General features: G+C 45.4%; 5 protein-coding genes across 6 annotated transcripts; all 5 read left to right on the forward strand.

The window, feature by feature from the left end:
• Nucleotides 1-4,454: 4,454 nt before the first annotated feature.
• Nucleotides 4,455-24,402, forward strand: LOC308175657 (histone H1-like; the record flags this gene model as incomplete). 2 transcript variants are annotated; one of them, XM_080550254.1, is made up of 2 exons in its annotated part: nucleotides 4,455-4,712; nucleotides 24,028-24,402. In XM_080550254.1, 2 exons carry the CDS (start codon nucleotides 4,455-4,457, stop codon nucleotides 24,400-24,402), a joined length of 633 nt encoding a protein of 210 aa, XP_080406380.1. The 2 variants fall into 2 exon arrangements, with proteins under 2 accessions (XP_080406380.1, XP_080406379.1); XM_080550253.1 differs by lacking the exon at nucleotides 4,455-4,712 and having other exon boundaries at nucleotides 23,770-24,402.
• LOC308173363 (histone H2A-like) lies at nucleotides 5,807-6,193 on the forward strand (the record flags this gene model as incomplete). The annotated part of the gene is made up of 1 exon (XM_080548376.1): nucleotides 5,807-6,193. The coding sequence occupies one exon, from the start codon at nucleotides 5,807-5,809 to the stop codon at nucleotides 6,191-6,193; it is 387 nt and encodes a 128-aa protein (XP_080404502.1).
• LOC308173380 (histone H3.2) lies at nucleotides 7,174-7,584 on the forward strand (the record flags this gene model as incomplete). Its single annotated transcript, XM_080548396.1, has 1 exon — nucleotides 7,174-7,584. The coding sequence occupies one exon, from the start codon at nucleotides 7,174-7,176 to the stop codon at nucleotides 7,582-7,584; it is 411 nt and encodes a 136-aa protein (XP_080404522.1).
• LOC308175749 (histone H4) lies at nucleotides 16,300-16,611 on the forward strand (the record flags this gene model as incomplete). The annotated part of the gene is made up of 1 exon (XM_080550297.1): nucleotides 16,300-16,611. The coding sequence occupies one exon, from the start codon at nucleotides 16,300-16,302 to the stop codon at nucleotides 16,609-16,611; it is 312 nt and encodes a 103-aa protein (XP_080406423.1).
• LOC308175757 (histone H2B-like) lies at nucleotides 21,051-21,428 on the forward strand (the record flags this gene model as incomplete). Its single annotated transcript, XM_080550305.1, has 1 exon — nucleotides 21,051-21,428. The coding sequence occupies exon 1, from the start codon at nucleotides 21,054-21,056 to the stop codon at nucleotides 21,426-21,428; it is 375 nt and encodes a 124-aa protein (XP_080406431.1). The 5' UTR covers nucleotides 21,051-21,053.
• Nucleotides 24,403-26,203: the final 1,801 nt, after the last annotated feature.

Here is a 26,203-nt window from a genome sequence, read left to right on the forward strand (position 1 = left end):
CGGTTGGTGATCAGCCGGTGCCAATTGCGCCCCCATCCCTTCACCAACCGTCCTGTGATCTCTACAACTCTACAACTCTACAACTCTACAACCAACTCTACAACCAGAGAGTTGTAGAGTCAACTCTACAACCAGGCCCTGCAGGGTGGGGGAGACCTGGAGCTGGAACTTTTGGAACTTTTTACTTATTGAGCCTGCACTGTTTTATGTATTTTATTGAATGTCTTCTGTTTTCTGTATTGAATGTTTTCTGCCCTAACTGAGCTGTTTGACAACAAAATTTCCCCATTGGGGACAATAAAGGTTTTCAATCAATCAATCAATCAATCAATCAATCATTAGACAGCACCAGCAGAGAGGCACTATCATGGGCATGGACTCTTAGTCATAGGCCTCACTACATGTGGAACAATAGAACCAGGCTGCTTGAGCTACTCACACAGCCCAGCAGAGAGGCACTATCATGGAGGTCATAGCTCCAGAAGAGGGGTGACTGGTAGACAGCTAGGCCCAGTGAGGGCTCTCCTAATCGGACTGGCAGTGTATCACATAGTACCTGGAGGTCAGAGCTCCAGAAGAGGGGTGACTGGTAGACAGCTAGGCCCAGTGAGAGCACTCCTAATCGGACTGACAGAGTAGCAGTTAGGCCCTGGAGGTCAGAGCTCCAGATGAGGGGTGAATGGTAGACAGCTAGGCCCAGTGAGAGCACTCCTAATCGGACTGACAGAGTAGCAGTTAGGCCCTGGAGCTCATGTGACCTCCAGCATAGGGCCACAGGCCTAGTCACAGCACCCATGGAAGGTGTGTTGTCTCTGGGCTGTGTGTCTAGCTGAACACCTCTGGTAGTCCTTGGTACATCTCATGTTGGTACATCTCTTCCACAATGGGAGGTGAGAGTGAAGCTATTCAGCTTCACTTTCATCTCCCTTTTTTTAGGCCTCCATAACAGGTAAGTTACTGCCCAGCAGAGTGTCTCTCTGCTGGGCTGAGTGAGTAGCTGAAGCAGCCTGGTTCTATTGTTCCACATGTAGTGAGGCCTATGACTCTGTTTCCATGCCCACGATAGTGTCTCTCTGCTGGGCTGTGTGAGTAAATGAAGCAGCCTGGTTCTATTGTTCCACATGTAGTGAGGCCTATGACTCTGTTTCCATGCCCATGATAGTGCCTCTCTGCTGGGCTGTGTGAGTAGCTCAAGCAGCCTGGTTCTATTGTTCCACATGTAGTGAGGCCTATGACTAAGAGTCCATGCCCATGATAGTGCCTCTCTGCTGGTGCTGTCTAATGTTGTCTAATGTTACCTGTTACCTCCAAACTTCCTCACTTTGAATGCCAACCATCAATGGGGGTGGGGGGGGTTTGGGGGTTGCACCAGGAAGTGCTCTTGGTGACAAATAAATGCTTGCAATCAACTCAGAATCATGAAAAATGCCTAGTTTGACCCCTCAAAAGTTACTCAAGTCCAATTTAAGCATTTTCGAATTTTCGAAAATCGGTTATCGGTACCCCAACTTTGAGCAGTTTTTTATGAGGTTTCCCACAGGAGTTGAATTTCAACCTTTTAGGACATGTTATTACACACCTTTAGAAACACATTGGTGAAGACATTTCTTGGTAACGATTTACTTCGCAGATTGGTCAAATATCTGGTAAAATGCCCTTACTATTAAAACATGTAACGTTAGATATATATCGTTATACAGGGAGCGATGTATTTCTACGGAAATATGGAATCAATCTATTGAGGATTGTGATCTTAAATGCTTTGTCATCTCATGGTGCACAGCAATGACAGCATACACGATTTGACAAGGAAATAGAATGTTCAACACAGGTTGGAATCTCTGTACTTGATTTATTAAGACAGTCAGCGAATGGTTCATTCAGCACAGTACCACAGCATCGGCATTCAACGACATCATTATACAGACAGGCTGATAGATACGAGTGCAGCGCTGTCTGGGGCTCCAATCTCCGCGTTTATAGATCGATATAAATAGATCAACATAATGCAGCACTATCATGCACAAATCAGCCTTAAAACATGTAACGTTAGATATATAACGGAGCGATGTATTTCTACGGAAAAGGCTAACTGACGCGGGCATTTGAATGGAATTCCGGGGTAGAAATATTATCTGCCCCTGCTGTCAACTGGACAAGCGGTGCTGCGAGCAGCAGCGGCCGGGTGAACTCCCGGTTCATCGAGTTTACGGTTAACACAGCCGGTGTTATTCGCGGACAAAGACGGTGCATAATAGCGATTTTTGTGTTGTGCTTGTTGTAAATAAAAGTTATATGATTCATTGAAATGACATTAAACTAAGATAATACGATGGTCAGCATAATTTTTCGAATCTTTATTAATAAGCTATTACAGAAACTGTCGTCATCGTTGGCATCGCGAATCCTATGGCCGGAAAGGGCAGAACCTATGGGCGGATACTAATTTGCATATGGGCGGATACTAATTTGCATTGTATTTGCGAGTGCCATAATACCTACAGCGCTCAAATGTAATACACATGCAGAATGGAATACACTCGTGACCAAATACAATACACTCGTGACCAAATACAATACACACGCTAGAATGGAATACGCTGCGCTCAAATGTAATACACATTGCTTTTATTTTGGCACAAACATTCCGTATTTTTGCATTGTATTTGGTGTTACACGTGTATTCCATTCCGATGTGTGTATTGCATTCCGATGTTTGTATTGTATTTAAATCAGGCATGATACACCCTCCATAGTGGTATGGGTTGTGGGGTTGTGGTATGGGTTGTGGGGTTGTAGGGAGATCAAGTTCTGTTTCAACATCAAGTTACGATATGAAACTATCGAATCAAGCGCAGCTTAAAGTATAGTATTGAAAGATTGTGAGCTGACCCTTACCTGCTTAACTACGCTAGCAACCCTGGTGACCTGCTTAACTACGCTAGCAACCCTGCTTAACTACGCTAGCAACCCTGGTGACCTGCTTAACTACGCTAGCAACCCTGGTGACCTGCTCAACTACGCTAGCAACCCTGGTGACCTGCTCAACTACGCTAGCAACCCTGGTGACCTGCTTAACGACGCTAGCAACCCTGGTGACCTGCTTAACTACGCTAGCAACCCTGGTGACCTGCTTAACTACGCTAGCCAAGCCTCCCATGTAGGGCTGAAGGTTCACCACGGTGTCTAGTCAAGCCTGGCGTGGAGGGCTGAAGGTTCACTACGGTGTCTCTGGGTAGAAGCAGCAGAGGTGAGAGGAGCTAAGTGAAGTCAAACAGGATGATGGCTAATGACTGTAGACAGGGGTGCTGTCCCTCCGAGCTGGCTCAGGTGATGACCAGCCCTGTCAATCAAGCTGTGTGTCAGTCCAGGCAGACAGAGCAGATGGAATAACACAACAGCTACACAAACCCTTCTTATTAGCCTGTACTGTAGTTATATGCTCTTGTAAATCTATGGGTTTTGTAACCATAGTACCGTAAATATCACACTTTCACTTGCAAAGTAGGAGGGTGTGTGTGTTGGGGGGGGGGGCACACATCAGGTCTGGTCACCCTAGGGCACCCTAGGGGGTTAATCCGGGCCTGTTTACCGGGCAGGGCAAAACAGTCTCTCTCACCCCCCCTGAATAAATCAATAAATAATTCAGTCATTGGAATAAACCAATAGGAGCAGAGCTCTCCTATGGGGCAGAGCTCCACAAAATAGATCAGTTGAGCCTACATTTCCTACTACAACATTGCTAAAAGATTGAAATGGTTGCAGTCATAATAGTGTCTAAATTTGACCATGTGCTGTTGTAAGGAGTCAATCTTACCATTCCAAACATCTTGATTAATGTTATGTTCTTTTACTGATCGTGAGTGTGTGTGTGTGTCACCACCATCACCACCCAGGGACAAGCTCCCAGCCCCATCCAGGCGATTGTGTTTTACGCCCCCCGAAAGAGCTCACATTTAAAACGCCCAGCACCACATTGGGGAACCCTCAACCTTGTAACTCCCAACCAAACAACCTGGCTACCAGGACAACGAGTATTGGTCGCAATCGTATACATTTTAGCCAGTTTAGGACACAAATAGCACAGGGAAAGCTGTGCGCATCGCTCCCTCCGACGGTGGAACGGCGGGGTTTTGAGCGAATCACAACAAAATACACGAGGCCTTCGCGGCCCACATGATTTTATTCTGAACGGAGGCATGTCTGGTCGCTGGTCCGTTCAAATTTGGACCTCAAGCCGGTTCCATCGGTGACTTTTGGCCCATTATTGGCGAGGAGAAAACACAGACGCCAGCACATTTTGTCAGCCAAGATTGCCGAGCATCGAGGGTTGAGTCTGTACGGTTCTCATGTCGCGTTTAAGACCAGCCCCCATCTCCGGGTTGAGCTTCATTATCACAGAGCAGCATCGCAGAGTGATTTGTAGCCCGCAACAAACGAGACTTTTTACAGTCATGGCAGAAGTCGCACCAGCCGTCGCCGTCGCCGCTCCGGCCAAGGCCCCCAAGAAGAAGGCAGCAGCCAGGCCCAAGAAAGCAGCTGGCCCCAGCGTCGCCGAGCTCATCGTGACGGCCGTGTCCGCATCCAAGGAGAGGAGCGGCGTGTCTCTGGCCGCGCTCAAGAAGGCGCTGTCTGCCGGTGGTTACGACGTGGAGAAGAACAACTCCCGTGTCAAGGTCGCCGTTAGGACCCTCGTCACTAAAGGCACTCTGGTCCAGACCAAGGGCACCGGTGCCTCCGGCTCTTTCAAGATTAACAAGGAGGCGGTCAAGAAAACGGTGAAGAAAGCCGCCGTCGCAAAACCCAAGAAGGCAGTAACAAAGAAGCCCGCCGCCGCTAAGAAATCTCCCAAAAAGGCCGTTGCAAAGAAGCCTGTCGCCGCTAAGAAGTCTCCCAAGAAGGCAGTCGCAAAGAAGCCCGTCGCCGCTAAGAAGGTTGCCAAGAGCCCCAAGAAGGTTAAGAAGCCCGCACCTGTCAAGAAAGCCCCGACCAAGAGCCCCAAAAAGGCCGTCAAGGTAGCGAAGCCCAAAGCAGCCAAGGCAAAGAAGACAGCCCCAAAGAAGTAAACTTGTGTTGACAGTGTTCATGTTGACACCACAAAAAAAAGGTTCTTTTAAGAGCCACCCACCTTTCCATAAAAAGTGCATTTTCATCCATGTCGACATAACGGAACTTTCTCAAATAAGAAGGTCCGTTTTACACCAGTCTCAATCACTGACCTATGCACACGAGAATAATAGCTATATTAAATATTGAAATGGCCTTAATGAGAGTTTAATACTTTACACAAACATGTTTTAACAAACGATATATATTGTCTCACTCTGTCTCTGCGTGAGGGGGGGGGGGTCTATGCTAGACTCCACAAAATACCTTTCAATATCGACATACGGTAGTTTGCTATATATAATGTTATTTGGATAGAAATGGTCAACTTTTCGCTCTAGTAGTAGCCTACTACATTGCGTATGGGGAGAGCTGTGAGAGCCTAATGCACTTAACTTTTCGCTGTAATGCCAATAAGGAGTATTGTTTCGCTATTTAGTATATTATTAGGAAATTATTGGTTTGATTTGAACTTTGATTTCTGGCGCGCGAGGGAAACTCACAAAGGCCGAGTGAAACAGCGCCCAATCGCTGGGCGGCGGGAAGAGAAGCGCGTATCCGGGTTGCTGATTGGATGAGGTGTCATCGGCCCGGTGGCCAATGAACGCTGGTCAGGCTGAGCTATAAGAACACCACCCCAAGCGAGCAAGTAGTATCTGCTTTTTCTTTAACTTGCACAGAACTCGCTTTAAGTTTCAAGATGTCAGGAAGAGGTAAAACCGGAGGCAAGGCCAGAGCAAAGGCAAAGACCCGCTCCTCTCGGGCTGGACTCCAGTTCCCTGTGGGCCGTGTACACAGGCTCCTGCGTAAGGGCAACTATGCCCATCGTGTGGGCGCCGGCGCACCGGTCTACCTGGCCGCCGTGCTCGAGTACCTGACTGCTGAGATCCTGGAGTTGGCCGGCAACGCCGCCCGCGACAACAAGAAGTCTCGTATCATCCCCCGTCATCTGCAGTTGGCTGTCCGTAACGACGAGGAGCTGAACAAACTGCTGGGCGGTGTGACCATCGCTCAGGGCGGTGTGTTGCCCAACATCCAGGCAGTGCTGCTCCCCAAGAAGACCGAGAAGCCCGCCAAGGCGAAGTAAACGTCCCACCGCTGCTTCACCTCCTCAAACCCCCCAAAGGCTCTTTTAAGAGCCAACCACTTCTCTCTCCAAAAGTGCAGTCCATCTCCCTCCACTGTTTGTCTGCGTTATGAGTGTTTCATGTTGTGAAGAACACTAATTATGATTTCATGTACGAGGCAGAGAACGCACCATACATATTACTCAGGGTTGGGCAGAAAACATCCTCGTGATGTCACTGCCTCAGCATTAGAAATAACGTTCAGTCCTTCATAAGGTTTTAAACATCACCCCTTCCTTGTGTAGTGGACCTTGTTCTTCCATAATTATAGTTTGCGTTTGTTTGGTTCATCATTTGTATGAACTGGATGAGGACAACTAGTTATGAAACTTTAGATTAAAATTAGAGGACAACAATGATGAAATGATAGATTAAGAATAGAGGACAACAATGATGAAATTATAGATTTAGAATAGAGGACAACAATGATGAAGTTATAGATTAAGGATAGAGGACAATAATGTCCACAACAGCAGCGAGATTAAAGGACGTCCAATGGAACACAACCGGTGACAAAATAAGTGTCTGCACCACGCTGATCTCTGTACATCATGTTTACACTGTTCTTGTTCATTTGTATTCATATAGTCGTACATTACATACTTTTTTGTATCTTCACACTTGTTTTGGCTTTAAAAAATAATAATTTAAAGGATAGATTATCATTGACAAAAGTTATCGGAATTACATCTCTTTGAAGCCAACGGTTTGGGGGAGGGGCCAAACAAAGGAAGCGCGCGGCAGGGTTTAAGTGTTTGAATTTGTGGCGGCAATGGCGCGGACGGTGCTCGTGTCCAATGGCAGCCGGAGAAGGAGGCGCAAACGAGCCAATGAGCTCGTCTATAGTCGCCAACCAATCGGGGCACGACTGGGGGTTTATAAATGTACAACGTTCTGTTGAGATTGGTTATACTCCAACTGAACGAAGGAAGATATCGTCATGGCCAGAACCAAGCAAACCGCTCGTAAATCCACCGGCGGCAAAGCCCCAAGGAAGCAGCTCGCCACCAAGGCTGCCCGTAAAAGTGCCCCGGCCACCGGCGGCGTGAAGAAGCCTCACCGTTACAGGCCCGGCACCGTGGCTCTGAGGGAGATCCGTCGTTACCAGAAGTCCACCGAGCTGCTAATCCGCAAGCTGCCCTTCCAGCGCCTGGTGAGAGAAATTGCCCAGGATTTCAAGACCGATCTGCGTTTCCAGAGCTCTGCTGTGATGGCCCTGCAGGAGGCCAGCGAGGCTTACCTGGTCGGTCTGTTCGAGGACACCAACCTGTGTGCCATCCACGCCAAGAGAGTCACCATCATGCCCAAGGACATCCAGCTGGCCCGCCGTATCCGTGGAGAGCGCGCCTAAGATGACCACACCGATCTGAGAGGAAATCCCCAAAGGCTCTTTTAAGAGCCACCTCAATATTTCCCTCAAAGGCGTGTTTCCATTTACCACCCGTGTAGTGCGTTAATCTATAGGTTATACGACTCAAATGAGTAGCCTGCAGGGATGCTGACCGTGCTATCTCGGTAACCGAAATACATGTAGGACAATTCACAACAGCATAAGGCCTTAATGTGTGAATTCGTTGTGATGGTCTAACTATGATAAGCACTCCTTACGTAAAATAATCCGACGTAAATCAGGGTCAGTCAGTGTGTTCTGTAGATCACGGATTTTCTCCACACAAGGTCTGATTTACTTCAGCTAAAGCTTAGGGAGGACATCAACATGCGGTACCCCCATAGGCTGTTCTTAAAATAGATAGTATATGTATATATACAGTGTTCAGACCACTTCAATTTTCTACATTATGTGGTGTTATAGACTCAATTTAAAATGGATTAAATTAGAAGAATTTGTCATAAATCCACACAAAATGAGCACATTATAAAAGCATGTTGTATTGTATTAAATATGTCAGGGTTATTAAAACACGTTAGACTATACTGCATATGTAAATGAAATGTGCCACAGTATGTATTGTAAATAAAGTTTAATCTGATTTGATGGTTAGGGTCATTTACATTGTACAAGGAAAACATTTAAATGTAGAAAATAATAATAATAATCTCTCAAAAAAAAAATCTCTTTTACAGTTTATTGAGAAAACATTGAAAACAAATGTCCTATTTGCGATCATTGGATCATTCAAATGAAGATGACCTGACCCCAGGAATATGTAATAGAGGTCCAACCTCACCAGACATGAACCCTGGAATATGTAATCGAGCTCCAGTATGACCAGATATGAACATCCTCTGACTGTTGACACCATCACAGGATTGGGATCCAATAATCTCAGATTCTAGACTTCACAGAGAGAGCTCAATCTGAGAGTCAACCCTCTGAGATTCATTGAAGTGGGAAATAATTACATATAAACTCTTAAAACCAAATCACAGAGAAATATATTTCTACAGAATAGTAGCTTATAATAAAGCATCACTCACTTATGGGGAGCTCTAAGATCACACAGCTCAGCACTGTCACCCCAATGAGGCCCAAACCCAGGATAGAGGGGCTGAGAGAATGTGGTCTGGACTCTGTGGAGGAGGGTCATTGTGTCAGAGGAGACGCTGTAGTGTAGAAGGACAGAGTACCTGACCTGTGATCCAGGTACACTCCTACTCTGGAGGACAGAGGGATCTCTCCCTGCCACCCCCTGCTGATGCCCTAGGTCTTGGGCTCTGGTGGCAGTAAAACATTACATTTACATTTACATTTTTGGCATTTAGCAGACGCCTTATTCCAAAGCGACTTACAATCAATACATTTGAATACTAAGCATGTGAATCAGCAGTCCACTATTCGTTGCAGGAAGAGTACTCTAGCTCGGGCCCGGGGCCACTGATAGAAAGAAAAACCTTCTCCCTATTATCGCCTTCTACTAAAACGTTTTTTATTTTATTTTATTTTTTTACTGGAGAAACTGAGAAACAGTACAAGGGGGGCAGTAGAAGTTCTTAGGGACACAGTAAAGGGGAAAGCGGGTGTCTTTAGGAGACGTAGTGGTGAGGGTCGGAAGATGTCTCAGGAGGAGCAGTTAAGATGTAACCTGAAGAGATGGGTCTTCAGTCTACGACGGAAGATGGGTAGTGACTCTGCCGTTCTGACAGTCGTGGGGAGCTCATTCCACCAGCGGGGAGCCAGTGTTGTGAAGAGACGTGATCGGGCAGCCCGACTGCTGTGTAGAGGAGGTGGGGCCAGTCGGCCAGCCGAGGTGGAGGAACGGAGTGAGCGGGGTTTGGGGGGTTACCATTTCCTTCAGGTAGGCAGGGGCTGTCCCTTTAGCTGCCTGGTATGCAAGCACCAGGGTCTTGAATCTGATGCGAGCTGCTATCGGGAGCCAGTGCAGGGTGCGAAGGAGAGGGGTGACATGCGAGTATTTGGGGAGGTTGAATACCAGCCGGGCAGCAGCATTCTGGATGAGCTGCAGAGGTCTAATGGCTGAAGCGGGGAGCCCAGCCAGGAGTACATTGCAGTAATCCAGGCGGGAGATGACCAGTGCCTGGGTCAAGAGTTGCGCTGCCTCTCTGGTAAGGAATGGTCGTATCCTTCTGATGTTGTAGAGGAGGAATCTGCAGGAGCGAGCCGTTGCTGCAATGTTCTCCGCACAGGATAGTCGGTTATCCAGGATCACTCCAAGGTTCTTGGCTGTCAGGGAGGGGGTTACAGTAGAGTTCTCCACTTTGATGGAGAAGTCTTGGAGAGGGCAGGCTTTCCCGGGGATGAAGAGGAGCTCGGTCTTGTTAAGATTGAGCTTGAGATGGTGGTCAGCCATCCAAGTTGAAATGTCAGCGAGAGACATTCCCCTAGGACGGAACCCTGGGGAACTCCAGTGGAGAGGGTTCGTGGAGAAGATAGCGATTCTCTCCAGGTCACCTGGTAGGAGCGGCCCGCCAGGTAGGAAGAAAACCAGGAGTGTGCGGTGCCAGAGATGCCCAGGTCTGAGAGGATGGAGAGAAGGATCTGGTGATTGACTGTGTCGAAGGCAGCAGACAGGTCAAGGAGAATGAGAACAGAGGAGAGGGAGGAAGCTTGGGCAGAGTGGAGGGCTTCCGTGACAGCAAGGAGCGCAGTCTCAGTGGAATGCCCAGCCTTGAAGCCGGATTGGTGGGGGTCTAAGTGATCCATCTTCCGGAGATAGTCAGTCAGTTGTTTAGATGCCGCGCGTTCAAGGGTTTTGGAAGGGAAGGAGAGAAGGGATACCGGTCTGTAATTGTGGACAGATGATGGGTCAAGGGTAGGTTTCTTGAGGAGAGGCTTGACTCTGGCTATTTTGAAGGCCGCTGGGACAGATCCAGTGGATAGGGAGGAGTTGATTAGGGTGGTAAGGTAAGGAAGGATGTCGGCGGAAATGGATTGGAGAAGAGGGGAGGGGATGGGGTCAAGAGGGCATGTGGTTGCCCGCTTTGATGTGATAAGTGTGAGAATATCATCGGGGGAGAGGGGGGAAAAAGATGACAATCCAGAGATCGAGTGTCGAGGGGAGAGTTTGGAAGGGGTGTTAGCATTGTTAGTGGGAACGGTGTTAGCATTGTTAGTGGGAGGAGGGAGCGGTGGGGGGAGAAAGGTGCTGCTGATGTCGTCCACCTTTTTTTCAAAGTAGGTGACAAAGTCATCGGCGGACAGGGAGGAAGGAGGAGGGGGAGGAGGTGGATTAAGGAGTGAAGAGAAAGTGGAGAACAGTTTTCTAGGATTAGAGGCAGTGGAATGCATTTTTGAATGATAGTAGGATGTTTTAGCAGCTGATGCCGAGGAGGCGTAGTTGGCAAGGAGAGAGTGATAGAGGTTAAGGTCATCAGAAAGGCCAGTTTTTCTCCATTTCCTCTCAGTTGCTCTGAGCTCTAGTCTACAAGCATGTAGCAAAACATCCACTGCATTCACTACAGACACACAAACACATTCACAGAGAGAGAAAACATTCGCATCATGTCATATTACACACACATCATTACTGTACACAAAGTGATGATTAGGACCGTGGTCTGAAGTTAAAGGGACCAGAGCAAAGTGATGATTAGGACCTTGGTCTGAAGTTAAAGGGACTAGACTAGAGCAAGGTGATGATTAGGACCTTGGTCTGAAGTTAAAGGGACTAGAGCAAAGTGATGATTAGGACCTTGGTCTGAAGTTAAAGGGACATGAGCAGACGTGGTCCAACTAAGGCCCATGGACCGGATCCGGCCCGCCACAAGAACACAGATCTCAAGCAAAGGAAGACAAATCGGGACCAACTCGAGCAGTCATAACTGAGCCTGATCTTTGCCATGAAAAAGGCATACGTATGGCCACCAGAACCGGTCCACTTATAATAATAATAATAACTTTTATTTGTATAGCGCTTTTCCTGCAAACGTTGCAGCTCAAAATGCTCCAATCATTATATAATCATCATTTAATCATTTAGTCATTTAAAGGCAATATAAAAAATATGGGGTTTTAGTCTTGACTTGAAAATATTTGCTGAGGTTGCATCCCTAATGTAAACTGGCAGTGCATTCCACAATTTGGGAGTATAAAATGAGAATGCAGCCTCACCAAATCTCTTCTTTTGTACATGTGGTACACAGAGAAAACCAGCGTCAGAAGACCTGAGAGCTCTATTGGGCTGATATACTAGCAAAAGATCTTTCAGATATTCTGGTGCTGTGCCAGTGAGAGCTTTATAAACAAGCAGAAGGATCTTGAAATGTATTCTGAACTTAACAGGAAGCCAGGGTAGAGTTTCTAAATGCTGCTACACACACACACACACACACACACACACACACACACACACACACACATTTGAATACTTTATTTGGTTCCACAAATTATATTATACAAACAGGGAATCAAATATTTCGGGGCAAAGCAGCACTGAACACTTAAGGACACACACACACACACACACACACACACACACACACACACACACACACACGCACACTCTCTCTCTCTCTCTCTCTCTCTCTCTCTCTCTCTCTCTCCCTATCTCTCTTTTACCTTTGCTATGTCTTTTTATCTCTCTTTCCTTCTCACTCCCTCTCTCCTTTACTTTCCTTCCTCTGATTTCCCTCTCTCCCTCAGTTGTTAGAAGCAGGAAGGACTCCTGACCTCAGTGCCTCATAAACCATAACCATAAACAAGACAAGTACAACACCACTATGGGGTTGAAAGTCCCCTCTGTGCTGTGTTCCAGGTAAAGGTGTGTGTGTGTGTGCGCGTGTGTGTGTGTGTGTGTGTGTGTGTGTGTGTGTGTGTGTGTGTGCGTGCGCGTGCGCCTCACAAACATAGTTTCATCTCCCAGGAAATCCCCCCTCCCCTCTCTGCAGCAAAGGTGTCAGGTAATCAAGAGGTATAATTGTTTTAGGTTTTTATTTTCAAATGATCAATGTGGATCTCAATTGTACCTACAAATACTTAAATACACAATTATTTCGACCCAGGTCTGATCTGCAATACATTTACATTTACATTTACAATACCAAATATTGGGAATTTGCATTTACAATAGGCCCTGTACTGAAGAACGTGGGCTCATGTTGACCTCACAAACACTGAGACAAAGCGGGTACCTTCATGTAAGGTACAGTCAGCTGTCTGTGTATCTATTAAATGTGTATCTGAAAGGTATGGCTATTTGAACTGATAACAGAGCAGGATGCACACAGACCATAAAAAGTTGGATAACAGCTTATAACGGCAGCTGATACCTGCACAGCAGTTTAGTAAATCCTTAAATTGTCCTTGTAGGAGCCGTACAATAAGATATTTCAGTGTGTGCTTTCCCCCTCCTCTAATGGTCAGCTATGACAGGTTTAGGCTAGTTAAGGATGACTCCAGGGTGCAACTGAGTGTTGCAAAAGAGTGACTTTTAATTAGTACATCTCTATCTCTCTCTCATTTTGGGAGGAGAAAGAAGAGATCAGAAGAGATAAAGTGGGAGAGCCATATAAGGCATGTGCAAATAGGCGGGAAATTAAGTGTAGGTGGGAAGTTGTTGTTTTTAGCAGTTGAGCTGAGCAATCAGTCTGACTGCCTGAAGCTCCAGCAGATTGAGGGGGAGTACAAACCACTGGTCCCTGGGGACTAGGACCATTGCACCCTTTGCCAGCAGATTCGCAATCTCCTCTCAGAGTGCCCTTGTCTTTACCGGGCAGGGCAAAACAGTCTCTCTCACCCCCCCTGAATAAATCAATAAATAATTCAGTCATTGGCTACCTATAGGAGTAAACCAATAGGAGCAGAGCTCTCCTATGGGGCAGAGCTCCACACAATAGAACAGTTGAGCCTACATTTCCTACTACAACATTGCTAAAAGATTGAAATGGTTGCAGTCATAATAGTGTCTAAATTTGACCATGTGTTGTTGTAAGGAGTCAATCTTATCAGACCATTCCAAACATCTTGATTAATGTTATGTTCTTTTACTGATTGTGAGTGTGTGTGTGTGTGTGTGTGTGTGTGTGTGTGTGTGTGTGTATGCGCGATGTCCTTTTGCTTCAATAATGCCCATAATGCAGTGGCGGCTCCTGCCAAATCTCTCAGGGGGGGCAATTGTTGCGTTGATGGTTAAGGTGACACGTTCAAGGGTAAATTCACCTAAATCAGCGGGCTTAAATAAATTGACTCTCACAGCCATTGGTATTCAGTTATCACATATTTTATTTTAGGTGCAGCAAATCCAGGATAAAGGGCAGTGGCACAGGGGCTGATAATGTGCAATGGATGGATAAAACTATTTACATACTACAAAATACAAAATATGGACGGCATACATACTGCTCACTTGTGTTGAAATTTAGCTCGTCTCTCTTTCAAAGCAGCAAAACAATCAATGACCCTCTCATTAAAATCAGGCATCTTCCTGACTAGTTCCCTCTCCATTGAAAGCATGGCCAGTGCATTCAGGCGCTCCTGGCCCATTGTGTTTCGCAGGAAGTTCTTGATTCTCTTAAGGGTCGAGAAACACCTCTCAGCTTCAGCTGTTGTCATGGGAGTAGTAATTAGGATGTTCAACAGAGCTACAGTCTCAGAGAAAGTCTCCTGGAGGTTGTAACTGTGTATAACCTGGTACAGTGCCAGTGCACCAGAGCAGCCCTTGAACTCAGCACTCTCATAGACAAGGGACAGCTCAGTCTTGAGCTTCACCTGGTTCAGCATGGGGTATGCCTTGACAGTGGTGTTCAGAGCCTCAACAGGGAATGCATGGCAGTGCTGTTGGAACATCTCTCCTTGGAGCAGCGTGGCACTCACAAGGTGGTTGGTGAAAGAAAACCTTTCTTTGGAGTGGGCCAGGATTGTGTCGCAGATCTGTCAAAAGTATGGGGTGTGAAAGAAAATGTGGAAATAAGCACTTTGGAAGTACAACACTGAATAAAGGCTGCTACCATCCCATCCCTGAATGTAACTCTGATTGGTGGTGATTTTCCAACACTGTGTTTCAAAACTTGGACCTACCTCTTTAGACAGCCTCTGCTTCTCTTCTTCTCCCAAGACCCTCCTTGATGTTCTGGTTCCTGTGGCTTCTTGCTGCTGCTCTTGAGATGAGCTTTGGTCCCTGAAGGCAGACAGACCAACAGTGTTAAGATTTCAAATAAGAAAATGTAGCTGAACAATCTGCTGTCTTGTAGTTGTAATTGTATCTACAGTAATTTCTGAAATGTAGTCTAACGATGATTTAAGGTCTCCAGGAGAGAGGGATCTGTTTTAAGTATAACAGTTGACTTTAGCTTTAACAGGCTGTGCACATGAGTCACTCCCGACCACTTAGATATCTTGGAGCTATTTAGGTAGATATGCTTATTCTTGAATATAAATATGTAGGTCTATCTATTCACAAATTAAACCTCAGACATTTTTAGACATGTTCTATATATTAGCCTAATACATATATCAAAAAAAATGCTTAGTTGTAATTCGCTGACAAAATGTATTGTTTGATACATGTAATATACTACATTACATTAAGTAACTACATATTAATATAATGTAACATAATACATTAAATGCAAAGTTTTGTTGCAAAAAAGAAGCTTCGCATAGCAACCTACCAAATGAATAGTGGAATATCCTACTCCAATTACTCGGGCAAGCCCTAATTTTAATTCAACTCATTGTTATATAAGCCTACTAGTTTTACCGGCGCCTTTCCCATTCATCATAGCATGCATACATTTGATTATTACAAAGTTCTATATTACGGAGAAGGTACAAACTATATTTTTTGATCTTACCTTATGGCCTGCATGCTGCTTGTGGACGGCATGTTTTATGAAGACTGCGTCAATGTCAACCCCTCGTAAATCCTCGGTTATACGATTTTCCAATTTTCCCTGCCTTTGTTTAAACTTGCTTTATAATAAAATTTGGTCTGGGTGGTCCTAATTCCTTTACTGTTAATTTCTCCTGGTTGCTACGACGGCTGAACGGTGTTTCTTTTAAGGATTCAACCGAGTTGTTCAGAACATTACTAGCCGCCATTGCCATGGTGAACGAACGTGATCTGAAATGAAGGTTAATTGGCTAGCTCGTCTAAAGCTACGCCGGACATGACGTAAGCACGTACGATTCTTTGTGCATGTCCCAAAACCCCATAGACAAATGACCGAATGGCCTGAAGTTACCAAAATAGATTTTACATGCAAGTCTACGAGAACAGCCTAGTGCAACTTCGAGTAGACTGAAAGTTGCCCTGAAAGGGGCGGGACTTGAAGCTGATTGGAACATACTCCACAGAACACTAGCTGATTGGACTATGATATACTCCACAGAACACTAGCTGATTGGACTATGATATTCAGAAGCAACACTGTCTAGAAGTCATAGAAAAAAAATCTCTCTCTTCTCCCTTTGGTGGGGCATTGTCCAATTGCCCCTAATGAACCAGCCTCCCCTGCCATAATGCCAAACGTAGTCCCTAGCAGAAGCTCCTCCCTCGACAAAAATCCCCCACAAGAAAAAAGAAAAAAAGAGGCAAGCGATAGCGCGCGGTTCCTGTACAGCCTGGTCTCAATCACGTCCTCGTAGCAGAGATAAATTCAACCCACAACTTCACTGAAGTCATAGTAACTTAACCCTACTGAACTCAACATGTCTGGAAGAGGAAAAGGAGGAAAGGGACTCGGAAAAGGAGGCGCCAAGCGTCATCGCAAGGTTCTCCGTGATAACATCCAGGGAATCACGAAGCCCGCTATTCGCCGCCTGGCTCGCCGTGGGGGCGTCAAGCGTATCTCTGGTCTGATCTACGAAGAGACCCGTGGTGTGCTGAAGGTGTTCCTTGAGAACGTTATCCGTGATGCCGTCACCTACACCGAGCATGCCAAGAGGAAGACCGTCACCGCCATGGATGTTGTATACGCTCTGAAACGCCAGGGACGTACTCTGTACGGCTTCGGCGGCTAAACTATTCGGAAACTCAACCACCCCCTACAAAAAACAACGGCTCTTTTAAGAGCCACCCAGTGGTGTAGTCTACGTGATACGCAGGACTACGCCGTATACCCACTAGGAAAGGCCAAGGATTTGCGTATACCCACTAGAAAATGCGCGAGGATACGTAACGGCGTTTTGTGACAGAACTTTCACTTTCATTCATAAAATTCACCCCGTAGACCTGTGTTACGAAGCACTTACTTCGAACTTTCTGACATGTTTGTTATCACATAACCAGTCGTTCAGAATGCTAGTCTCAGTATTTCCCCTACAGAGCCTTGGGGTGGGCGGGCCGCGAATTTGCGAAACCTAGGATGGTAGGGGGAGGCAGGGCAATACCGCTACCTGATTGGTTGGCGAAGCACTCCCTCATTTCGCCAGCCAGCTGGACTGAAAAAATCAGGTGTAGTGCTGAGGCACAAATATGTACATTTCAAGCCTGCAAACTGCGACACTTTAAATAAATGTGCAATAACACTATTGTGCAATATGACAACCCTAGTCGTCTATCTGTACAGTATAGTATAGTGGATAGTGTACATAGCCTTTATTTATGTAAACCAGCTCCTTCCCTTCTTGTGATTTTTTTAAAAGTGTTTTTTCCCCTTTCCTAACACCAGGGGAGCCACCCCTCCTAAATTTCGTTGTTTGGTACCTGTACTGTAGCAATGACAATAAAGACGATTCATTCATTCATTCATTAATTCATTCATTCATTCATTCATTCAAGTGTCTGATTATAGTTTCATGGTGTGAATAATAGTGTCAAAGAACTAGCAAGCTAGCTAGCTAGCTCAGAGGTGATTAGATGAGCTAGTCTGCTGCACACATGCCAGCTAAAGAGCTAACTGGAGGCACTTTATTATTTTACTTAAAGTAGATATACAATCTTTCTTATTCTGCTAGAATTGGGCTTTATGGTAATACCATAATGGCATATTTACAGTACATGGACAGTGGATTGAAGCATTGGAACAAACCCTCACTCATTGGAAATGTCTGTTTTTTGTAGTTGGACATACGATTTTCTTACAGGTGAGAGAGTAATTAAAGACAGTATCTGACTCTATTGCCCACAGCAACCCAATATTCAATTAGAATGATGTTATGGTTTTATATGAATTCAATGTATACCTCTTATTAAATTATAAATACTCTGGTTGTTATATTTGCCTTTTGGGTGACAGCAAAAGAGGGAGAGAGGAGGATAGAGAGGGAGAGAAGGAGAGAGAGCAGGATGGTGTCGGCACACCAGAGAGAGAGAGAGCAAGAACCAGGTGAGAAAGTGGACATGTAGTCAAGACCACGTAAGTAGCCTTGAGAACCGATGGTTCTCGAGCCTAACGGCCCTTAGGGGGCAGGAGCCTATCTCCTGTTTCTGTAGCGTGAGGCAGCTTGATGTACAAGTACAGTCCATGCCACCCCCCCCCCCCCCAAGGCAGCAAACACTGGTGTAGATGCATACTGTATGCATAAGTGAGTGTGGTGGTGCGTATGGGGTGTCGCTACGGGACAGGTGTCGCTCTGACTGGGAGGGCAAAATCACAGTATACCCACTAGAAAAAACTAGACTACACCACTGGAGCCACCCATCTCCACACAAGAGAGTTGATTCCATTATTATAACACATTTTGTCAGGCCTGTATATTCAACGGTTTAGCTGTCATGAATAAAAACATACGTTGCCAAATCAATGTCAACGCAAGTAAATGCGTATTCTTGGCATTCCACGACTAGAAATGACCATCCCACATGTGCACTCTAGAAAGAAAATGGTTATTATGCATTATTACGCACCCAACACAGTGCAGCCCCTTTTTCTATTGCGCATCTAGTGATAATAATCAGTGGAGCCCCTAGACTTTTGGGGGCCCTAAGCAAACAACATTATGGAGGCCCCTGTTAAGGGTCTTAGGCGGGTGACGATGTGGACATTTTAAAATGTATTTATTTCCCTGACACTAAAATATAATACGGTTTTACGAAGTTCGCGCATATGCGCGCGCTCGTGTGTGTGTAAGTAAAAAAAAACAGTCTGAAAGACTAGCGTCTCTTTTACAAAGGAGCCCTGGCCAAGACAGCCACAATACAACAATTACATTTGACATAATAAAAGCACATAAAAACATGCAAAGCACATTACATAAAAACAGTAAAAACAGTACATGACCACAGGTACAGTAGCACACCTAGTACACATTGCGACATACTGGACCACAAGTAGCATACAAATTACATGCAACATGGAGCATGTAAATGATGCATGTAAATGATGGATCTTATCATGAATCATTTTTAAAGGCTTTAATATAGGCTACATGATGTATTAACTATTTATATTTTGTACCCAGATGTCAAATAAATACGTAACAAATGAATAGTTAACTTTAAAAAAACAAACTGCCCCGCTGAACCAATGAGAAGGACGGGGGGGCGGTGCTTCCCATCGGTCCGGCCTATCAGTGTCCTAGATTTGCCGCTCGCTCCGGGCGGCACATAGAATCCGTTCTATGGATAAAGGTCTCCAGACGTTTGGAGCGAGAGCAAAGCGGAAGTGGAAACGGCTGGCACCGCGAGACTAGCCAGCTATCAATAAACTACAATTCATCAGAGCAATTGCGCGTCATCGCCCTGTCATCAGAATGATCACGCCCCTTTTTGGGTGATAGAAGGGGAGAAGTTTGACTGGCGGTCAATGGGAATTTCTGGTCTTCGCTACTTTAATCCGATAACATAAGAAAACCGTAGTGCTTTTTAGATATTAGGAGCCCAAATCCGATGGCCAGTTAGGCAAACTATATTATAGTGTCGTTGCCGATCAATGATCGACGTCGCTATATAGAGAAAATAATGAAATAGGGGTTGATTCATCAGAGCAGTCATACGTCATCTCCCTGTCATCAGGGATTTGTAGTTCTTCATTTGATTTGCCGTGTAAATCCCCAGACTGCCCAAATCCGATTGCCAGTCAGGCAAACAATTATATAGTGTCGTTGCCGATCAATGATCGACGTCGTTATATGGAGAACATTTATGAAATAGGCAATGAATGTGTGTCCTTTCAGTCTGCCTCCATGAACCACCCGACCCAAAGGCCTGAGGTGTTGTAGGAGGTATGAATATGATTTAGGGGGTATTTAGTATAACAGGCTAATGGGTTTATTGTGAGTTTACTTTGATTGTTTGTTTATTGCCTAGATCACCGTATTGAGAAGTCATATGGTTATGGGGGGTGATATTGCAAGGTAATTTAAGCACCTGCGCACCTTGCATGGTGGTAGTGGAGAGAGAGGGGAGCGATGTATTTTTGTTGACCGCATTATACGCATATTCTATACGCATTGTTTGTTATTTTTCTGGTTTTGATCGCTTATGGATTATTTTTGTACGTCGCCAAGTTTGACTGTTCTATTCAATAAATGTCCAATGTGACAATTGCCCTCCTCCACCGGCCCTAGTTTTGGATCTAGCTTGCTGTTCATTATTTTCATGATAAAACGTCATAACATCTTCATATACACCATACAGTAGACACTGAACAGTAGACATAAGACATGTTCATAAATGTTTATCTTATATGTGTATATGTTTGTGAATATGTGAATATGTTTTCTGTTTTTTTGCACCTTCGGAAGAGCCACTACAATTTCATTGTATAGGCAACTGTACAACGACAATAAAGTCTATTCTATTCTATTCTATACAGGATAAATACTGATTAACAGTAGGCTACTTTGGCAAATGCCCATTGAACAGATGTATTTATTATCCTATCTTAAGAAAACTAATGTAACACTCCCATCTGGAAAAAAAAAAAGTGAAAAAAATTTTTTTGGGGAAAAAAATTTGGAGGCCCTTTTTGTTTGGTGGCCCCAAGCAATTGCCTTGGTTGCCTCTATGGACGGGGCGCCTCTGATAATAATAATAATGCATGCCCTTGTCGTACCATCCCAAAAGGACAATTCCTGGTAGTAATCGCTAGGCTGGTTGGGAGTTTGGGGGACTTGGGGCCGGTTTCACAGACAGGGCTTAAGCCTAGTCCTAGACTAAAAAACATCTTCAATGGAGATTTTACATTGAAAGTGTGATTTAGTCCAGGACTAGGATTACGCCTTGTCTCTGAAACCGGCCCTTGGTGTTCTATGTATATCATTCTCAATCTTCCTCTTGACGTTTTCATGTTCATATCGCCATCGGAAACAAGGCAACCCGACAGCCGAGTGAAAAAGTAAGGAAGGGGTGGGGGGAGGAGCCCGCGCGTGCGCAGATAATGTATTTACCCGCGAGGCAGACTAGAGCTTTGGAAGTGGATGTCAGCAGCCGCCTAATTTGCATAGCCCCACCTTTATATTAAGGGTGTGCGTTTGCCGCCTCTTCATTCGTTTCTGAGAAGTAACGAGCCACTATCAACATGCCAGAACCTGCGAAGCCAGCGCCCAAGAAGGGCTCTAAGAAAGCCGTCACCAAGACCGCCACCAAAACTGGCAAGAAGCGCAGAAAGTCCAGGAAGGAGAGCTACGCAATCTACGTGTACAAGGTCCTGAAGCAGGTCCACCCCGACACCGGCATCTCCTCCAAGGCCATGGGAATCATGAATTCCTTCGTCAACGACATCTTCGAGCGCATCGCCGGCGAGTCCTCTCGCCTAGCCCACTACAACAAGCGTTCTACCATCACCTCCAGGGAGATCCAGACCGCCGTGCGTCTGCTGCTCCCCGGTGAGCTGGCCAAGCACGCCGTGTCCGAGGGCACCAAGGCCGTAACCAAGTACACCAGCTCCAAGTAAACAGATTTTCGTCTGTACTGCTTACCCCAAAAGGCTCTTTTAAGAGCCACCCACCCTATCAAAAAAGAAAGCAATTCCATAGTGAGATGACCTCGCGTGCTACAAATCAGTCGAATGTATATGCTGTACTGATTGTGTGTATTGTAACAAGTATGTAAAATGATACCGTATTTATACAGCACCTTTCCCAGACCAAGGGTCTCAAAGTGCTTTACATAACAAGGAAGAAAACACAAATAAAACAGTGATACAGGAGTGAAAGCCACAGCAGGTTAAAACAGGCATAAAGTATACATAACATAACAAGCATGTATAAGGCATATGTATCAATTACTCGATGTTACAATTTTCAGACTCCAGTCCTTGAACGCGCAGGAGGTTTTGCGCGCCTTTTTTGTTCCTCACTTGTTTGTTGCTCACTAGTTGTCTAAAACGGTTTCCTCTATTAATATAATGGACAGGAGTGACTACACTGCATACATACGCATGGCCAATTTCTCGGGACAGGTGGATTTAAAATAAATAATAAAATATAATAATAGTTTAAACGGCGTTCACATGTGGATCTACCATCACCTCCAGGGAGAATCAGACCGCCTGCTACTGCTCCACAGCAGATGAATGTGTGTATCTTAAACGGCGAAGACAAATGTAATCTACTTGCAGAATCAAGGACCCCAATTGAAATAAGCCAGTGGCTTTCTTGGGTTTTTATCCTGTTAGTTGACCTTGTATGTAATATGTACTGTCATGTACCTACTTCTGCAAACCTTCTAATAAAGTTTTCAATCAATCAATCAATCACTTGAATAGCATTAAGGTTGATGCAGGCTCACTAGTCAGCTACCTGGACAGAACCTCAAGAACCAATGATGTGAACGAGATCGGTCATGCATGTCTTTGAATTGTAATAATACCACTAGGTAGCGGGTTTTGTTTATGTAGTAGGGCTTTATATACAAAAATGAGTTATGAATAGATCTACAGGATTTAACGGTCCAGCCAGCCATTTATACAGAATGCAATGATGAGGATAACAACTATCATCTATGATAAAGCGATAATCAAACACCGCCATGAACGAACTGCCCAGGTAGCGGGACACACCCAAGATGCAAACATGAATCAAATAAAAACAATTTGTGATATGGTAGAACATAGATTGTTATCTTTCCAACATTAAGTATCATTCTCATTCTCAGCCCACCAAATGCTCTCTGCAGGACAGTGAATGCGGACTGTAGCTCAGAAAGAGCCTGGTTAGTCGTGGGGGCAATAGCATACTGTACAACAGTGTCATAAGCATATATATTATTGTATTATTGGTGAATATTAACACGATTAATACGAGGCTCAAGGACAGCCAAGCAGCGGCAGAACCATTATATTATATTATATTATGTTACATTACAAATGTGATGTAATCTAAACACCCCGGTCCACAAAGACCCACAAACACATGGAGAGAGGAGGCAGGCTGACTACGTCACCATCGATAAACAACACATACATAAGCACATTTAATTTATTGAATTTACTTATTACTATTATTTATTTATTTACAAACAAAGTTATGATTGCAATTTCAGCTAGTTACCAACTAGTTTAGTAGCCGAACATATTCATCATAAGGCTGCTGATGTCCTCGACACAATTCTGGTGATAATATCGCAATTGATTCCTCAGAGTCGACATGCAGCAACCATAGTCTATCTATGGCTTTCACCTGTCTTGTCTAGATTTAATAGGAGGGAGAGGGACACCATCTGAAAAATCACCTATAGGGACAAGCTCTCAGCCCCATCCCCGCGACTGTGTTTCACGACCACCAAAAGAGCTCATATTTATAACACCCCGCACCACATCGGGGGACCCTCAACCTTTGTACTCCATTGCCAAACAACCTGGCTACCTGGACAACGAGTGCTGGTCGCAATCATATGCACTTTTAGCCACTTTAGGAGACAAATAACACAGGAAAAGCTGTGCGCACCGCTCCCTCCGACGGTGCAACGGTGGGGTTTTGATCGAGTCACAACAAAACTCACGAGGCCTTCGCGGCTCACATGACTTTATTCTAACCGGAGGCAAATCTGCTCGCTGGCCTGTTTGCATTTGGACCTCAACTTGGCACCACCGGTGACTTTTAGCCCGTTATTCGCGGGGAGAAAACACAGGCGCCCGAACATTTCGGCAGCGACTGCTGAGCAGGGATGGTTGAGTCTACACGGTTCTCATGCCGCGTTTAAGGACAGCCCCCTGCTCCGGGTTGAGCTTCATTCTCACAGAGCAGCTTTGCAGACTAGTTGGTTTACCGGAACGAACGAGACTTTCTACAGACATGGCAGAAGTTGCACCAGCAGCAGCCCCCGCGCCGGCCAAGAGCCCCAAGAAGAAGGCAGCAGCCAGGCCCAAGAAAGCTGGCCCCAGCGTCGCCGAGCTCATCGTGACGGCCGTGTCCGCATCCAAGGAGAGGAGCGGCGTGTCCCTGTCCGCGCTCAAGAAGGCGCTGTCTGCCGGTGGTTACGACGTGGAGAAGAACAACTCCCGCGTCAAGGTCGCCGTCAAGAGCCTCGTCGTCAAGGGCACTCTGCTCCAGCTCAAGGGCACCGGGGCCTCCGGCTCTTTCAAGCTCAACAAGAAAGCCACCGAGGCGGTCAAGAAGCCGGCGAAGAAATCCGCCGCCCCGAAACCCAAGAAGGCGGCCGCAAAGAAGCCCGCCGCTGCCAAGAAGTCTCCGAAAAAGGCAAAGAAGCCCGCTGCTGCGGCCAAGAAGTCTCCCAAGAAGGCAAAGAAGCCCGCGGCAGTCACCAAGAAGGCCACCAAGAGCCCCAAGAAGGCGAAGAAGGCCACACCGGTCAAGAAGGCTCCGGCTAAGAGCCCCAAAAAGGCCGTCAAGGCAGCCAAGCCCAAGGTAGCAAAACCCAAAACGGTGAAGCCCAAGGCAAAGAAGGCAGCCCCAAAGAAGAAGTAAACATTCAATGTGTTATTTCCGACACCATTTGTACCACTAAAAGGCTCTTTTAAGAGCCACCCACATTTTCGTAAAAACACATTATCATCCATGACGACAGAACAAGTCGAGTGTTTATTTTAGAAAGTATTTTACACCAGTGTAAATGGACTGACTTATATAGCGCCTTTATCCAAAGCGCTTTACAACGGCCTCTCATTCACACACCAATGGCGGCAAGCTACCATGCAAGGCGCCGGCCGGCTCACTGGGAGCAATTTGGGGTTCAGTGTCTTGCCCAAGGACACTTCGACATGTGGCCAGCTGGGGCTCGAACCGCCGATCTGCCAAACTTGTGATCAGTAGACAGCGGCTCTACCTCCGCCACAGCCGCCCCCAGTGTCAGTGTCAAGCACGGACTTACAAACACGACAATCATGTTTTTACTTAAATTAAATTAAATAATGAGCAGTAATGAGAGATTTGACATCTAGGTCTAGTTTACACTTTGACGCTATAAAGTGTCACTCGGTAGATCTGTGTGCGGGAGAGGATGATGGGGGTATGACAGTGTCCATAAAGTTGCATATAATATCAACATATACAGATAGTTATGAGATACTCTTTCCGTTACACCATTACGTTATATTTGGACAGAAAGGCGGGTGATAACACTTTTCGCTCAGACAGGAGTAACGTACTACAGAGAGCTGGGAATGAACTTCACAATGTATAAATTATATACGTATCAATTATATATTATTAATATTATTATATTATGACATATACTACTTTTAGTATATTGATTATGTCACGTGGGACGAGTTTGATTTGAACTTCGATTTATGGAGCGCGAGGGAAAGACAATCTTCAATATTCACAATGTATCCACAATCTCTGTCTCTTGATTGGATGAGGTGATGTCGACCCAGTGGCCAATGAACGCCGTCAAGGCGAGCTATAAGAACAACACTCCAAGCGGCAGAACCGTTATCTGAAATTATTTTCTTCAGCTTCTTTTGATTGATTGATTGAAAACTTTATTAGAAGATTTGCAGAAGTAGGTACATGAAAGTACATATTACATACAAGGTCAACTAACAGGATAAAAACCCAAGAAAGCCACTGGCTTATTAAAATTGGGGTCCTTGATTCTCAATTCATCGTTACATGTAAGACAGACAAAAAAACTAGTACTATCTACAAGATAATACAGACAAATAACTAGTACTATCTACAAGATAAACATACATCCATCATGGGAAGAACAATACAACAAAACATAAGGTATGTACAGCGGGTAGGACAGGTGGGGACATACACCACAGGTGGGGGCGGGGGACAAAACACAAAGTATGTACAGTGGGTAGTTCGGGTCTTTTAATCAGATTTTTGATTTAGAGGGTCCAGTTACGGATTGCAGCCTCCTGTAAATGTTTTTTGAGAGTGGTTTTGAAGGTGGGCAGTGTTTTGCACTCCTTTAAGATTATAGGAAGGGCGTTCCACATTTTTACTGCATAGTTTGCAAACGAGTTTAACCCCTTGTTTGTGGTGGAACGCGGTTGAACGTGGTTCGTGGAGCTTCCTCTGGTATTGTATGTGTGGACGTTGTTCACTTTTTGGAAGTATGTTGACAGGTACTTGGGTGTCTTTGTGGTGTAGCGTATCTTGAAGACCAGGCCCAGTGCAAGCTGCTGCACTCTGTCAACTACTCGTAGCCAATCAAGGCTCAAAAAATGAGCAGCGGTTAGATGTGTCCTAGGGTTGAGGCCTAGCAGAAGCCTAACCAGTTTATTTTGGGCTGTCTGGAGTCTTGTTTTTT

Source organism: Nansenia antarctica (assembly GCF_963989245.1).
Source record: "Nansenia antarctica genome assembly, chromosome: 1".
NCBI lineage: Eukaryota > Metazoa > Chordata > Actinopteri > Argentiniformes > Microstomatidae > Nansenia > Nansenia antarctica.